This window comes from Talpa occidentalis, unplaced genomic scaffold (genome assembly GCF_014898055.3).
Source record: "Talpa occidentalis isolate TD23 unplaced genomic scaffold, MPIMG_talOcc4v2.1 talOcc4.5, whole genome shotgun sequence".
Taxonomy (NCBI): Eukaryota; Metazoa; Chordata; class Mammalia; order Eulipotyphla; family Talpidae; genus Talpa; species Talpa occidentalis.
Window position 1 is genome coordinate 98,240,148 of NW_023604861.1, and position 17,037 is coordinate 98,257,184.

Genomic DNA, 17,037 nt, shown 5'->3' on the forward strand with positions numbered 1-17,037 from the left:
AGAGTCAGCTGTAACCATGTTCCACAGCTCCCTACCCCCTGCCTCAAGTTGTACCCCACTCCCTGCCTCAGGTTGTACCAGTATAATACTCGCTTAGGTCCCAGAATGGGGTGGGATAGGGGCTCCCTAGCCAGCAGAGCCAAATAACACAGCTTGGGGCTCCAGAGCCTTTTGACTTGTTTCAGAGCCCGTCTCAGCCTCTCATCTTAGCTGGGAGACTCTGAGATTTGCTTGTCTGGCTCTGCACACCTCCCAGTGGTGGCTGCAGGAAGGGATGGTGTTTTTGTTTGACCATCTCTGACAGCTCCTTATGTGTCTGCTGGGGTGGGGGATGGGGGTGTGGAGGGGAAAAGGCAAGGAGGTGAGAAAGCCTCCAGGGAATTCCGGCCACACTCAGAGGAAAGATGCTCTGACTTGGATAATATCTAGGGCTTGGGAGGTGATGGAGCAGGAAATGGGTGGGGACAAAACAAATGGGCACTTGTCCCCATTCTGTTTAGGCTGCTGGCAGAAATGCCAATCCATGGCTGGTCCAAGATGTCAGGTGGTACTTCCTTTGTGGGAATCAAGCCTAGGAGACTAGCAGAAAATGAGTAGAGTCCAGCACCCCACGTCTCACCTCCTTTCTCAAGTGGGTCAGCAGCATCTTTCATGCCAGACCCTGTGGGGGTCACTGGGGACATAAAAGCTTCAGGACAGAGGTCTGGTCCAGAAGCTCAGGGTGTGGGGCAGAAGCAATGAAGAGAGATAATGAAGCAAAGAGTGATCGTGAGGGAAATTGTAAGGGGTGCGCTTGGACTAGTAGTCAGGAGTGGCTTCCTGGAGGAGGTCACATTGGTCTGGTTTCTGCTATTGCAGGTTGGCTCCTAGGAACATGGCCACTGGCCACAAAATGTGGGTTCCTGGGGAGAAAAGAGGTAGGGAACTTCTCTAGTACCCAATTCAGGGCTCATCTTGCAACTCCCTGGGAACATGTGAAGGAATGTGAGGTTATTTAACGTAGTGGGAGCTGGTCAGGGAGAGGCCCAGGTGAGCGGCTTCTGTGAGGAGCAGGATACATTTATCCTGCCTCTTTATATCTTCTCTGTAGTTTCTAACTTTTCTAAGGTACACAAGTTAACAAAAAAAAAAAAAAAGGAAAAACCTTTAGAATTTGGATGGATAGGGATACTTTTATTACTCTGTTTCATGTTCCATTGTAAATCTATATTGCTTAATAGTTTAATAAATAAAAAGCAGGGTTCAGTGCGGGCCTGGCTTCTGAATGGGTGGGTGTGGTCCTAGGGGAGGAAGCCAATGGTGGAAGGGAGGAAGGGAGAGGAGGCCTGGCTACTGACTCACCAGTGGCATCCTGCCCCTCCCAGGCACACACCCGAAGGTGTAGGCACTGATTTTCCTTGGCATGTGGCCATCCTGTCCTGGGAGTGCTTGTGGGTACGGAGGGTTCCTTATATGCCTTGTTCTGCCAGGAGTGGTCGTGGAGGGAGTTCTGGCCAGCACCATTGTTCCTGGAGTGGACCGGATGAGGCACGGGCCTCACCGGAGGCCAAGGGGACTGGGCCTGCAATTTCCTGCTAACATTAAAGTCACAGAGAGAAAATCCTCCTTGTAGTCAGGATGTGGTGACTGAGTCAGGATGAAGTGACTCGGGGTTTGGAAATGTCCCAGGTTGAATGATGGAACATAGAACTTTTATATAATGCTGGTTATTTGGGGTCCCAGATTCCAGTCCACGTCCCCATGGGTAACTTGGGGGTTACCTGGCTTCTCAAAATAGGTTTCCACCCTTGTACAAAGGTGGTAACAATGTCTGCCCAGAAAACTTTACAAGACTGCAAACTTTACAAGGCTGCTGGGCCCAGCCCGGAAGTTGCTTCATGGACTGTAAATAGCCCCCATGTGGGCAACTGGGCTGTCTGAGCTGCCCACAGGGAGGCCTGCAGCCAGGGGAGGACTGCCCAAGAGTGTCTGTCTCCCCAGGGTTGACCTGGCAGAGGCCAGCACTGCCTGGCTGGGCCCGCTCTCCAGCTGTGGCACGTGGGACAGGAGCATGTATGTGGAAGGCCCTGGCTCCTTTGCACTGAGTTCCAGCCACCACAGACATGGGACACTCCAGGACTCCTGCCACTCATCCTCACAGCCTGCCATCCTCCTCAGCAGCAGACCCCCTCCCTTCCCGTCTCAGAATCTCAAGCTTCCCACACAGGCCCCAATGTGGCCCCCCCCAGAGTCCAGAACTGGGCTCCTGTTGTGGCAGCAACAGCTATAAGCCTCCCTGGGGGAGCAATGGACAGGGCTGTGAAGGGGCCCCACCTCAGCAAGGGCAGAGCCCCCAGGCTAGCTGGAGCAAAGGTTTCCACATGCTGACTGTGAGCCACAGAAGAAGTGTATTTTCATGGCAACGTGGTTGTGTGTGTGTGTGTGTGTGTGTGTGTAACTGAAACAAAAGATGCAGGAAAGGAAACAGTATTTGCCTGTTCAATGGGCAGTGCCCTACTCTGCTTGCTGTGCTAGTCTACTCAATTTTGTGAAGCCACTGGTGATCAACTCAATGGACTCCAGCACCTGGGGAATGGGTCTTAGTCCACATTTGGAAACCCCAGTGCTGGGGGCACTGAAGGAGGCATGGGGGGCGGGCATGGAGCAGGCTGTGTGAGTGGGTCATAGACTTATCATTCAGGTCACTTCTGCTGTGGCCTGAGTTTGACCTGGGTGTCATGGTGGAGACAGTGGGGTGATCTGAGAGGCAATGGGAGTGTAAGCTACACAAGCTGACCCACATCCCAGGTAGTCCTCAGCAGCTGGGACAAGGGCCATAGCTGGCTCAAACTGGCTTGAACAGAAATGAAAACGACCATGTAACATCCAGGAAGCCTGGAGTCAGCTGGACCCCATGTCCAAGTTGATCCTTCAGCATTTCATTTGTGTCAGCAGGGCCTTGCTCTTCCCATCTCGCTCACCTTCCATCTCACAGCGCCAACCTAATATCGTACACAGCACTGGCAGGACAAAAATGGGGACTGTCTCATCTTGAGTCTCCTCACACAGGATGAAACCTTTCCCAGGAGTCTGCAGAAAGCATCCCCTTGTATCTTGTTGGCCAAGACTGGGTCACATACATGTTCCCAGCCAGAGGAGATGATGAGACTTATGGATATTGGAAAGTCACAGGTAGCCCCTCCCTGCCCACACTCTCACCAGTAGGCCCTGTTGGGGAACTTACCCCAGAAAAAAACTTAAGAGAAGCCAACTGTCTCTGCAACAAGTCATTTGCTGCAGTGCTGTCTATAACAGCAGAAAGTTGGGAACACCCCCACACTGCACTGGGGGGATGTGATTGTGACATTGAAAGTGCAATTGATTCTTATTACTCACAGATTCTGTATTTGCTAATTCATCTACTCACTAAATTTATTTGTAACCCCAAAAGCAGTGCTCACAGCATTTTCATGGTCATGGCTGGATATGCACAGAGCAACAGACAATGCCAGCCACTTGATGCACAAGTCCCCAATGGAGGGGGCCAGGCAGGGTTCTGCCTCATGCTTTGGTTCCTTACAGTAGACAGGAGTCCTTACCATGGTCTGTCTAGTGCCACATCTTTTACACTACACTTTTGTTAGTGGTTTTGCTCCTTAGAACGGCCCCCAGGTGCCAGTGTGAAGTGCTGGCTAGTGTTCCTAAGCACAAGAAGGCTGTGATGTCCTCATAGAGAAAATGCATGTTGGGTAAGCTGATAGTTACAGTGCTGTTAACAGAGAATTCTATATCAATGAATCAATGAAATGTATTAAATAAGTTGCCTTTAAATAGAAACACACATTTAAAAAAAAGTTCCATGCTGTTCAGTTAATGAAAATGCCATGACTAGAAGCTCTCAGAACCTATCCATAGATCTCCCCTAGGGACAATTGTTCAGTATTCGCTAATTCAGTCTTGGCGGTGACTAAATAGAACTACTGTAAGTAACGAGAACTGACAGTATTATCAAGCCAGGCAGCAAAATGCAAAAATATGAAAAGTAAAATACAAAGTAATTATCTACCATGATTTATAACTTTATAAAAAGAAATATGAAAACATAAGGACTAAGCTTGGGAAGGAGCATAACAGAATGAAAAATTCTTGTCAACATTATTTTGACAATCAATTTAAAATCTGAGGATTTAAAAACAGTTCAAACTCCTACGTTGTGGATTAGTGTGAGTCATTAAAATCACCCTCGGGTGAGCTGAGGTCTTTTGAGTTGAGTTGAGCAGACAGCCCCAAACTACCAAGGGATGCCTGCTCCGGCCATGGTGGTATAAGCAAAGTTATTTGAGGAACTCTGACTCTCGGGATGTTTTGCACCAGAACAGCCCCATGGGGTATGAGCACAGCTCCATGATGGATCTTGAGTGTAGTTTTTCCCCTTTAAAGTAATTGTGCAGCGGGTATTTGTCTACCCATGTTCATAGCAGTACTCCTCGTCATAGCCAAAAAGTGGAAGCAACCCACATGATCAAGGATGGATGGGTGGATAAACAAAGTATGGTAACTCATCTAGTGGAATATTATTCAGGCCTTAAAAAGGAATGAAGTTCTGACACACTCTACAATATGAGTGGACCTTGAGAACATGATGCTAAATGAAAAAAGGACAAATACTCTTTGACTCCACTCATAAGAGGCACTTAGAAGAGGAGTAATAGCAAATGGAGTAAAAAAATGGTGGTTTCCAGTGGGCAGGAGGGGGTTGGAGAGTTGTTCTTAATGGGGATGGAGTTTGTTTTGCAAGATGAAAACATTCTGAAGATGGAAGTGCATGGCGGTTGCACAACAATGTGACTGCAGTAACACTGCTCAACTGTGCCCTTAAAAAGGTTACAATGGAAAAATTTGCTCTGTGTATTTCACTATAATTTTTTTAAGGTGGTGGTGGGGATACAATTAAAAAACATGGGACCTGAATATAAGAAACAATAGTTTTCTTCCTCTGGAAACATGGCAATGGCCGAGAGCCCCTTCATGGGCCAAGACCTGAGTTTGTCCTTCAGGGATCCTGTTCTTCCCGGGCTACCAGCAGGACCGGAGTCCCCAGTTCACTTGGCACCTCTGACGTGGGCCTCACCAGCTTTTCCTCCATTCTGAAATTTCTGTGGCTTTGCAGTCAGCCTGGGAGGGGAGGGAGAGGCAAAGCTGTCATGAAAAACTAAGACAAGTGGTAGGAAAAGGAATGCAGTGTTGGTGGGGAGGGAGCCCCACCATTCTGAAATACCCCCAGCTATGCAGAAAAACCTGCCACAGGGTATCAACAGTTGCAGTCATGTGCCCCTCCGGGGTTCCCAGGTCCTGGTCTGCTCCGCCCAGCCCCACACTTCCCAGCCCCACCCAGAGCCTGGACCATGTGGGCCTGACACCCTGTAACTTTTGGCTCCTCCCTTGCCCTTCACATGGGATCTGGTAGCTTCTGTCTACCAGAATGTGTGTGAATGTTCAGCCCCTCAACCTGCCCATCAGAGGGTGCACAGGTCCACCCACCCTCCCCAAAGGAAAGGTGATTCTCTTCTTGTCTCTTCCACTCAGAAGTCTTTAGAGAGCCTCCCTTGTCCAGCAAGGCATCTTTCTTCATTCTTTGTAAAATTTAAATATTGGTTCCTTTGGATTAGTTCAACATTCAAAATGCTGGCCCAAAGCCAAGCAGCTCTCCTCCCAAGAGGCCAGAGCACTGACTGGTTTATTGGGTTTCATTACAAAACCGTTCTGCATCTACAAATGCACATGTGCAAACACACAAAAACACACCTACATTTCCTCCTTTTTCTGTTATAAAATTTGTAAGGTTTGTTCCATTTTGGGTACACAGAGAGTTTTTCATTCTTTTTTGAAGGTTGCTGAGGCAAAATTACTTTCATTGGTCTCCACTGGATGAACATTTAGCTTGTTTCTTAACTTTTCTATACTTCAGAAGGCAGCAGTAAATAATCTGCACCTGGTCATTGTGTTCATGTGCATTATCTGTAGGACAAATACCCCAAAGTGGAACTACTGTGTCAAACAGTATGTGCATTTAATGTTTTGATCACTCTTGGCATAACAGCAGTTGCTGGCACTGTTATTTAACCTGGACATGGTGATGACTTCAATCTCAGGGCTGTGAGTGAGTTTGAGGGGCTGTGAGTTCCAAAACTTATAGCCAAAAACTGTACCTCTAAATAGGCACATTCTTCTAGGTGACTAAAGTTTTCATCAACTTCTCAGAAGGGTCTGTGCCCCAAAACGTTTTCTTACTCATGCAGCTGGTTGACTTCCCAGCTCTCCCAGAAGGGAACTTCCCCTCCCTTGGGAAGCTGGAATTTGGAAATTCCCTCCTTGGGGCCTTTCTCAGGAACCAAATTCCTCCAGTTTTCTGTGACACTACAGTGGATTAGCCAGCAATGGCTCCCAACAGTCCCCAGGGGCCACAGAGAGGGGCTAGCTGTCAGAGAACCAAGAGGTGGGATTCCCACCTCCTCTGTTTGATGGAGAAGGACATGTGGCACAAATGAGTTAAAAGACCTGCCCAACAGGCGGAGCTGGGATTCAAACCCAGGAGGAACATGCCACATGCACTGGAGTGGGTAAGCCGGACCTTGATCCTGTCCCAGCTGCATGGGTAGGGGATTTTGAATAATGCAGCCCCTCTTGAGTTCAGTGAGTCTTTGGGGCAGGACCCAGAATTTGGGTCTTTTTTAATGTACCACCTTGAGCTTGTTGATTTTGACTTAGTTGATGGATTTCAATCGTTGGTGGCTGTTATCACCCCCTCCTTCTCCACCAGGGATCTTCTGAATCCTGCAGATTTAACCCTGGGAGCCTTACAGAGTTTGCTTTCTTGAAGGTAATAGACACCCTGATTCAAACTGGAATCATCCATCTCCTGGACTGCACCTGGGCATTGTTACCCAGGTTTTATACTCTAGTTCTTTAACCAACTTTCAGAATATGAGAGAGCCTTTCTCCATGTTCTAGAGAAGAATAAGTGAGCAAACTTATCATTACGCTCATTTTACCTTGAAAGATCCTTTTGAGTTTCAGTTCAGCCTTTGGAAAATGCATAGATGAGTAATTTGCGTTTGCTCATAAGAAAAACATGCCAAAATTATACTTGAAATACATTTGAGTGAAATCTCTAACTATGATAAAATATTCCACTTTGGGGGCCAGTTCCAACATCTAAAAATAGCTTTTGCTCTTGGGAAGTACAAAATGAGAATTAAAATGATAGAGCAGTTTAGGTTGCCAAGAAAATCTGGAAAGTTAAATATGAGGTTTTTTTTTGTGTGTGTGTTTTAAGTCAAGACAAACACTCAAATTTGCCCTACTTATAAAAAAAAATCCAAGCTGGCCTGCTTGAGACAGAAACAAGATAACAAACTCTATTGGGTTTAACTTCACCTGTCGTTTGTCCTTGGCCCTGGGCCCTACTACTGTTCAGAAGGCTGAGGGTGTGGAAATAGAAAGTAAATAATATTCCTTCTTGTAATGTTGTTTTTGCATCACTAGAGCCATTGCAGAAGATTCCCATGAAATTTGAGTAGGTCCCCAAGGCTCCGGGGGGCTCTTGCCCTGGGGTGTGAAATCTGGTTGTGAAGAGAGACCATGCCCTGTGTGACCTCAGGCTGTGGTCCCCTCCCACCATGCTCCACTTCACAGACTGGGGAGAATATAGTGGGGACAGGTAAGCAGTGAGTGTCTGACAGTATCTGGCCAGGTCAGCCTTTTATGGCAGAAGGGAAGGCACCCCTTTGCAGGCAGTGATGGGGTTGGGGCGCCAAGATACCTTGTCCCCTCCCCAGGCCTGGCATGATGAGCTGGCAGTAAGTGGTGGCAAGTATGCAGTGGCAGCTCCTTGGTCTTAGAGAGCCACGGGGAGTTAGAACTGCGCAGACTAAGGAGGCAGTAGGAGTGAATGCATTTTATTGACTGTAAGCTTCTGGTGAAGGTGAGGTGATGGTATGATTATAGTTTTAGTCAAAAGAATGTGCTCTGACCCCCTCTGCACCTACTTTGTTCTAGACCCTTTTCAGGGTACCAGGAATACAGCAATGAATGGCACAGATCATTCTCTGCCCTTAGGAGTCTAATGTGAATCTAAAATTTCACACATTCTGGGGCAGTCACTGAATCCTGAGTGCTGTTCCCACTGATAGCAAGCATTGTTTGGGTGTTGACAATGTGCCACCATTTTTATGCATTTCTATGGCTTGGCAGGAAGGACGCTTGGCATGTCCCCTAATGCTGAGCCCTGCACCTCTCTGTGGCAACAACAGCTCCTGTCACGAGGAATGACACGCAAGAACCCAACTCAGGGGGCCTCCCCTGGTGGCGCACCGGTTGAGCGCTGGGTTGCGAAGCTGCCCGCAGCCTCTGCAGCGCCAGTTCGATCCCTGGCCATGGCGAGGGTCCTGCATGTTGCCCAGACCTCTCTTGCCATCCCCTGTTCCCCATCAGGCAGTGTACTTCGTCCATCTGCCTGTTGTGCTCCCTGCTCTGGTTCTGGTGAATTCTCTCACCCTCCCACGCTTCTGACTGTACCCAGTGATTATATAAATAAATAAATCTTAAAAAAAAAAAAAAAAACCTAACTCAGGGTGGGTAGAGCACATGAACCCTGATTCCCTCAAACCCCATTTTCAGGACAGGCAGTCCCAGGCCCAGCCTAGGACTTCCAACATTCACTTGGATTTTGATTGTTAAGGTCTGGGGAATGTGCTCCTGAGCTGGTGCCTTGAGAAGGCTGAGTTTCTGGGGGCTGGGTTTCTGGAGGCATTGCCCAGCCTCTAAGAATTGCCTCATGAGCAACTTCCTAGTCTATCCTGCGTTCTCACCTCCTGTTCCACATCTCTCATTAAGAGCCCATGAAGTCTTCATAAATTCAATAGTGCCTTTCCTCTCCAGGACCACAACAGTGGAAGCCTCATAAGGGGTGGGTGGTACATCTCTGCGTATGCATTGTTTATTTCTAAGATGGGTACTACTAGTCCCAGAAAGCCAGGAATATGTTTTGAAAAGCCAAAGTTGGAAATTTCCTATCCTTCAACTAAACTAGACAGAAGTAAGAGGAGTTATTTAGTCCAGAAGGTCTTTATTAGCATCATTCAGAACTGAGCTACCCCACAGTCATGCTATCACAGTCAAAACTCACTAACTATAGGAGAAAAAAGTGAACAGGACTGAATATGAACAGAAACCACAAACTACAGAAGCAGGCTATCAAGACTGGAGTAATGGAATTATCTCATATTGAATATAAAGTGAATACTAAGCAAAATTAGTAAAAAAAATAAAAAAATAAAAAAGATACCATGTCTCTATACACTGTATTACTATCACACAAATTGCAGAACACCAAAGACAGAAGATGCTCAAAGTAGGCAGATACCCAAAAGAGATTCCTACAGGAGAAGAATAGTTCAACTCACAGCTGGCCCCTCAGCAGCAACAGAAGTCAGACTACATAGAATAACATAGGATAATGCAGGAAACAATGTGAAGATACCTTAGGAATTTTGAGAGAAAATAATTGTCAGAACAAAAGTAAGGACATTTTCTGACAAACCAAATCAACTTCCCTTACCTAAAGTAACTAATAAGTTATATTTTAAGAAGAGAGAAAATAATCCTAGAAAGACTATCTGAGCTGCGAGAATATCTTCATGAATCAAGGTAAGGAAGGATTTCTTAGCTTGATAAGCAAACCACAGTCCGTAAAGGAAAAGGTAGTATGTTTTCTAAAAACCACGCCCAGGCACAACCCTTGGGTTCCTCTCCTCTATCACACCAAATATCTAGTGGTCTTATCATCCAACAAATTATTCTTTTTCAAAATTATTTTACTGCTTTATATAAACTCCCATGTGCCCACTAGCAATGTAAGAAATAGAACATCATTATTTTTGGAAGCTTCATACACCCATTCTCAATCCCATAACTCTCTCTCCCTCAGAAGGCTCATTCTCAGCTGGTGCTAGGGTTGGGGGAAGGGTGTTCTGAGGAAATTTGGGAGTAACTGAGTTCAGGTTTTGTACCGTTGGATTTGAGATGCTCAAAGGGCAGGCCCAGGACTGGAGTGGGGTACATTAGGTGTCTAGGATGTAAACTTTAATGAAGCACTTGCTCTTGAGGTCCTGAAAGTGTGGGGATGCCCCCAGAGGGATGTTCAGTAAGGACATCCAGAGGACAAGTGGACATGCGAGGCTGCGGTGGGTGCCTGGGGTAGCCAGCCTAAGTGGTGTACAGCAGCAGCAAGATTTTTTTTTAAAGATTTATTTTTTTATGCATACAAGAGATGTGGGGGGTGAGAGGATCCACCAGAGACAGAGTGGGGAACAGAACAGGCAGATTGACCAAAGTACACAGCTGAGGGGAGCAGCGGGTGAGCCAGGAGAGGTCTGCGCGCCATGTGGGTTGCTCCCTGGCTGGCCAGGGATCGAACTCGTGCTGCTGTGGCTGCGGATTGCTTCATAGTGCGGGGCTTAACCCCTTGCGCCACCAGGGAGGCCCAGCAGCAGCAGGATTTAACAGAGGTGAAGAGGGGAAGAACTGAGGAGCCACAGGAAAGGAAAGGAGCTCAGGAAGTTGACACAAACCAATCACAAAACCACTTGGGCGAGGGGCCCTCTCCCTCCAGCCTCTGCCTGGACACATTGTATGGTGGATGTTTTGTTCCACCCTAAACTCATCAACCCCAAATCAAATAAGGGCAGAACCCAAACAGGACAGGGGAAAGATTCGGTTTCTCCATCATGGGCATAATAAATGACTGAACAGAGTTGAAGGGTGATTAAATTGAAACTATGTTGTCCAGCTGGTAATTGGCCTCATGGCATCAGAAACTATAACCTGAGGGCTACAGACCACACACCCAGAGGCCCAGGCAGGCTCTGCTAGTGGGTGAGGTGGAGCAAGGAGGAGAATTCTATTCTGCAGTGGAAGTGAGCAACAGAGAAATGTGCCACACAATGGTGTCGGGTTGAGGGGAAAGTGGTGTGGTCCGCTGAGGACCCCAGGTCCTTTCTAATACGGTCACAACTCATTTCGGCCTGCTATGGCCTGGGGAATGGGTTCATTATGCCCAGAAGCATGGACTTGATAAGAAATACCTGACATCTGTATTCTTCATGTGAAATAATCTGTTTTAAATGTCGGCGATTTATTTATAAATGTTTTATAAAATTGTATATGCCAACAGTTTGGGCCAAGAAGACACATTGACAGGTCACCTCTGGGCAAGTCCCTCCACGGGCAGCCTCTGAGTTAATCCCTGGAATTTTCTAACAGTGGGACCTAAGTTACTACAACAGGGTCAGCCTCCTCTTGATTTCCCTCTTGATTCCACTTAATTTGACCTGAAAAGCTGTTCACCAGAGACAGCAGAGACAGAGACATTAACCTTCCCACACAGGTAAACTGCCCCACACAAGCCAATGAAGCCTCTTCTTCTGGTTTTCTCTTCATAGGTATGTGGGTTCTGGGTCTGGATCCTGGTAGCCTCTACCCAGGTACAATACCCGTTGCTGCAAGGATGGGTGATGTACGTCTCACTCACCTCCTTTCTCATCTCGCTGGTGTTCCTGCTGTCTTACTTGTTGGGATTTTACAAAAGATTTGATTCCTGGACTATCCTGGTAAGAACCAGCAAGCGAGGCCCAAGTCCCTGTTCCTCTGGGGCCAATGTCCCTCCTGGGTGTTGTAAGGACCACGGGCCCTCTGGGCAGGGAGGGTGGACCAGAGACCTGGGACCAGAGACCTTTCCGAGTAGCCAAGACTTTTATTTTAATGTGTGTGTTATTCAACAAAAAAGAAACTATTTCTCGGCCAACGCACCTCTATCACTGCATTTCTCTCATTGCCTTCCACTTATCTAGGCTGTACAGTCCTGTCTTAAGCACATCCTGACACATTCTCCCTAAATTTTATTTATGGTAAATTGGCATAATGTCAACAGAAATACTAGTAAGAAACAAATCACCCCAATCTCAAGATCTTATCACAATCACTGGGTTCCTCCATAGTCTTGCAAATATTATGCAAATGCCCATATTTTAATCACACTGAACCATAATTTTGGATGTAGAATCTTTCATTTTGTATCATTTTTTTCATGTTGTCACATCATCTTAATAACCATCAAAATGTTTTCTCTATTGAATAATTTAAACAGACACAAAAGTAGGAAGGGTTAGATTATGGAACCTCACATAATTATAACCCAGATTCCAACATTATCAAGATTTTACACACTGGCTTCATCAAGCCTTTTTTATTCCTGAAGATTTTTAAAGCAAACCCCAAATAGCACATCATTCTGTTAGGGGGAAAGGGATGTCCCAAAGCTAATTCCATACAGGCTTTGTGGACTCCACCCCCACCCCAGGTCAAAGCCAAAGACACTGGGAACTCCAAATCCCACCACCACCAAAGGGAAGGTGGCTGGGACCTGAGGGTGGGGTTAAGCAGCCAGGTGGATAGAAAAGGCAGACACGTGGGCTTTGGGGATCCCCCATTTTGGCTCTCCGCCAGCTCGCAGCGTCCGGCCAGCTCTGAGAGTGACTTTGGGTTTCCAGGTCGTCGGATCGGGTAGGACGCATTAAAGACTTTATTTCCCTGTTTTCTCCCTGAGTTGTACATTTTCCTTATTTCCTTTCCTCTTGTAAATAAACCTTTTATTAACCTTTTGTGTGTGTCTGTAGTAGAGTATTCATAAGTCCCTTTAAAGCGCGCGGGTGAGGACCCACAGCCAGGAACCCGTTTAATATCGGGGCTGCTCTATAACAATTCCACCCCACACACTTTAGCATGCCTCCAAAAAATATGCACACTTTCTTATATTATCCCATATATACAACGTTGTCATTGAAGACCCTCTTGACTATTAAATTTCCCCGATTTTCTATGATCTATCTTTTTGCAATTGGCAGTATAAGTCAAGATCCTGACAAAGGCCACCAGTTGCTTGGCATGGCTCTCCTGGAAAGTGACTTGTTGAGGGAACTGGGTCAGCCATCCTGTAGAAGGTCCTATGTTTTGAATTCATCAGTTTGTTTTTTCCTGGTGTGATTTTACTCATTCCTCTATTCCTGAAATTTCTGTAAATTGGAATTTCATTCTAAAGGCTCATTGAAGATGAGTTAAACCTTTCTGGCAAGAATGCTCCATAAGTGGCTTCAAGTCACATCACACACAGGAATGTGACAGCCGTACTCCATCAGCTTTTTCTCTTGTTCTATCATCTCCTGATGAATTGTCCTGAATTGAAAATTTCATTTGGGATTTCAAATGCTGATCTGTCTATTATGACATTCCCTCCAACACTGATAACCATTTTAAATGGCTGTCTGACATACTTGTCGAAAAACACTGCTGAGAGTTTAGTGTACAGGTTTAAGCATCAAAATTCAATTAGGCTGACTTAACCAGTTCTACTGCATGACCTTTTTTCCATCTGTAAGTGAGCAGTCAAAATCATAGCAGCCATAGGAAAATGAAACAAGACAACATAAGGATATTGTTAAGATAGTAACCAGCACATAGCAGGTCTTCATAAAGCTGATGTTCTAAAGCATAGGCGTGGAGTTCATGTGGCCCGAGTTCAAATCCTGACTCCGCCACCTGTTCATTGACCTTTATTTTGAGCCTCATTTTCCCAAAATGGTGCTCACATAGCACCTGCCTCACAGTGTCAAAGTTAAATGAGATAAATGAGAACATAGTTTAGCATAGAGTTTGGCACAGGTACACACTCAATAAATGTTGGCCAGTGTTGATATTATTATTTCTATTTATTAATTCATTAGTGTTTAGTACATAGATATGGGAAACACTGCCCCCCCAAAAAAGTGGGAGTTGCAGGAAACAGCTGGTCTCTTCCTACTCTTCCCAGACGTGTAATCAGAAAGGAAAGGGCTCACCTGTTTAAGTGCCCATGTGACAGTGGCCATGGCCTCTGCTCTGCCTTTCCAGGACAGCCTGTACCATGGGACCACCAGCATCCTCTACATGAGCGCATCTGTCTTACAGGCACATGCCACCATCATCTCTGAGACACCGGCAACGGTGGAGAAGTACTACCTAAACACAGCAGCCACGGTGAGTGCTGGTGCTGGGGGCGGGTGTCATGTGAGGCTCAGCTTTGTCCTGGGAGATGGAGGTGAGCCCCAGGCTGAAGGAACCCCCAAGGGATGGAAGGGGTGTGTGTGTGTGTGTGTGTGTGTGTGTGTGTGTGTGTGTGTACATGCCAGAGCTGGAGGTGTAGCAGGCCCTAATTCAGGTCACGTGTCATCTTCTGATTTTCCCAACTCATCTGTGTTTCCTTTTACATCTACTATATGGCCCTCTGAATACTTTTTCCCTAAAATACAAATTAGAACATATCTCACCCTAATTAAAACCCTTGATGGGTCCCATTGCTTGTGGATCCCAAATTCCTTAGGATGGCCCAGCTGTTTCCATGTCCTTTTATTCAATGACAGAGATGCATTGGAGGAACAGTTGGTTGATGGAGCCCAATATAAGGTGGTCCTGCCAAACTGTGGGAAGAGCAGGACCCCCTAGGCTTTAGAGTCACTAGGACTACCCAGACTCAGGGCCCACTCAGTTTCCTCTTCTAGTCTCTGCACAACAGTCTCTTCTCACCCCTTAAGGAATGGCGCCTTCGTGTGGCAGGGAGCCACAGCCTGCAGATTCCGCCTCTGGTGTCTACTGTTAGTCCTACCTTGAACACTTTGAAGGAAGGAGGGCTATAAGGCCTGGGTGGGGTGCGAGCTCCCCTCCCTCTCTGGACCCATCAGTGTAGTCACAGATATGGGGTCCTGTGTCAATCCAGTGGTCCCTGCAGTGCTCAGGTGGCAGGCAGAAGGGGTGTTGCATGGGATGTTGTCCCCAGCATAAGGGTGGGGGGTTGGGCAAGCACTGTGACCCACTGCTATAGCCACTGTCCCTCTTGAAATATAGCAAGTACTTTAAAAGTGTTTGTTGAATGAATGAATGAATACCTGATGAAGTGCTGTGAGTAGACAGTGGGGCAATGGAGGCCAGAGTGGTCAGCCAGGCTTGGAAGGCATGTACCAAGAGCTCGCAGGCTGTCCAACCAGATGGCTTTGGGAATGGCTTTGGGCAAGCAGTGGAGGAAGGGAGGAGTCAGAGGGGTGTGGGGTTTCCTGTATAGCTGGGTGCGATAGGATCCTGGAGCCAACGAGATTCTGAGGTTTGCTCAGTTTGGGCCACTGAGAGTTTGATGGCCCCCCAGGCATTCTCGTGGAGCTGGCAAGCAGGCTCCTGGGCAGAGTTCTGGACCAGTGAGAGTATAGGCAGTGATGAAGGTGGATTGGGAATTGTGCTTAGGCAAGAGGACAGCACAAGAGAGGACCTGGGACAGAGATGGGGACCAACCCCTTGTGGCCGGTGGAGGAAGACATGTCCGTGGATGAGAGAGGAAGTGCACAGTCAGAGCAGGACCCTGGGACCGTGGACACCGGGGACGGAGAACTTCAAGGAGGAGGAGGAGTTGGCCAGTGGCTGCCGCCCGCAGCTGGGCAGGGCGTGGGGCAGAGCAGGGACAAAGCAGGGTCAGGACACTTGGCCCCCTGACTACTGGGCCTGAGGGCCCCCTGGTGGTGGCACAGCAGAGGGTGCTGGCCATCTTTGACAGTCACTCTCTTGTCTTCTTCCAGTTGTTTGCCTTTATCACCACCCTGCTCTACATCCTCCACTCCTTCAGCAACTACTACCACTGAAGAACCAGGGAACTGTGCCCAAAGGAGAAACTCTCTTTTATGACCTGGATTACTGGCCCCCCCAAAGCAGCTTTCAACGTTGGCCATCTGGATGATAAATAGATCAACAAAATCATCCATGGAATAAACCATCTTTTCAGATTGAGGGATGACATCACATTCTGGCACATCTGTTTAGATTTTTCAGATCATTCTAAAGAATATGAAAAATCAGTTGTTTCCTTTTTGCCTGGGAAAGTAACTCTCTCGTGGACCAAGAACCCCGCTCTTCTAGAAAGTAATATTCGAGATCCTCACCATTGAGACTCTCAGATCTAGCACTGTCACACCTGTTTGGGGATTCTGCCTCAGGAATGAGGTTCCCCTTATCAGGTTTATAGGAACATTCAGCCTCCTTATTTTCTTACAACTAAAATGGTGCTGTTAACACATTCTCATCCAAAGATGATGCAGCTCCGCTCCCTGTTCTGTGGCCCTGCCTGTGCTCTGAGCAGTGGTCCCCACCAGCTCCCCACCCCTGGGGGGCAGCCAGGGGCCGGCCACATTGCCCACCCCTCCTTCCATTTCCCCTTCCATTTCCTTCCCAACTTTTGGACACAAGGGAAATTGGCATAAAATCAACGTTGCAGGTGGATTTCTGAGGAAAACAAGTGAATGACTCTACAAAGTTGTTACACAGTACAGTAAGAGCTGGGGGGTGGACAAGAGGGGCAGGGGTTGGGGGTGGTGAGAAGGGTGTAGCCCCTTCTCCATAAGTCAGGACTTTCAAGAAACAGCTGCAGGACATCTGAGTCAGGTCTCCAAGACCCAGCGCTTTGTCCCTCAGAAAAGACCGCCTATGATGGAAGCAAGTCGGCACCTCTGGGCTCCTGTCTCACCCCATGGGACGTCTCAGGAAGTCAAGAGAGGATCCCGGGGATCATGCTTCCGAGTGCACCCATGCCCTTCGTGCTTCCTTGAGTGGAGCAGCTGAGTGGGACCAGCCTCACACAGTGCACTCAAAGAAAGGGCTCAAAGAAAGGGCTGGCGTCGTACACACAGAAACCTACAGTCCAGGTGCTTGATTTCAAAGTAAATGTTTTTCAAAAGAAAGCTGTGCTTTCTGGCATTCTCCACCGTGCAGGGGTTCTAGCCCCTGGTCCTCGCATCTGTGCTGGGTCTCCTACCCCAAGCAAGCGGGGTAAAAGTCTCATCACTGCCTGTGCCTGCTGTTGTTTTGAAATGAAATAAATTATTATGTGACGGGACTTGTTTCAGCTGATTCTAGAGCTTATAGTTTTGC

At 47.3% G+C, this 17,037-nt stretch overlaps 1 protein-coding gene across 4 annotated transcripts in view; it reads left to right on the top strand.

Annotated features, from left to right (window-relative positions):
* The window catches only part of MALL (mal, T cell differentiation protein like), a 36,374-nt gene extending 19,914 nt beyond the window's left edge, over positions 1 to 16,460 (top strand). For 3 of the 4 annotated variants that reach the window (XM_037527840.2, XM_037527841.2, XM_037527842.2), the window contains exons 4-6: positions 11,481 to 11,648; positions 13,984 to 14,109; positions 15,693 to 16,460. In XM_037527840.2, coding sequence (XP_037383737.1) covers positions 11,481 to 11,648; positions 13,984 to 14,109; positions 15,693 to 15,755 — 357 coding nt within the window. In that variant the 3' untranslated portion in view covers positions 15,756 to 16,460. The remainder of the gene's footprint in view (positions 1 to 11,480; positions 11,649 to 13,983; positions 14,110 to 15,692) is intronic. The other variant, XM_037527844.2, reaches the window with a different exon arrangement.
* The last annotated feature ends 577 nt before the right edge of the window (positions 16,461 to 17,037 follow it).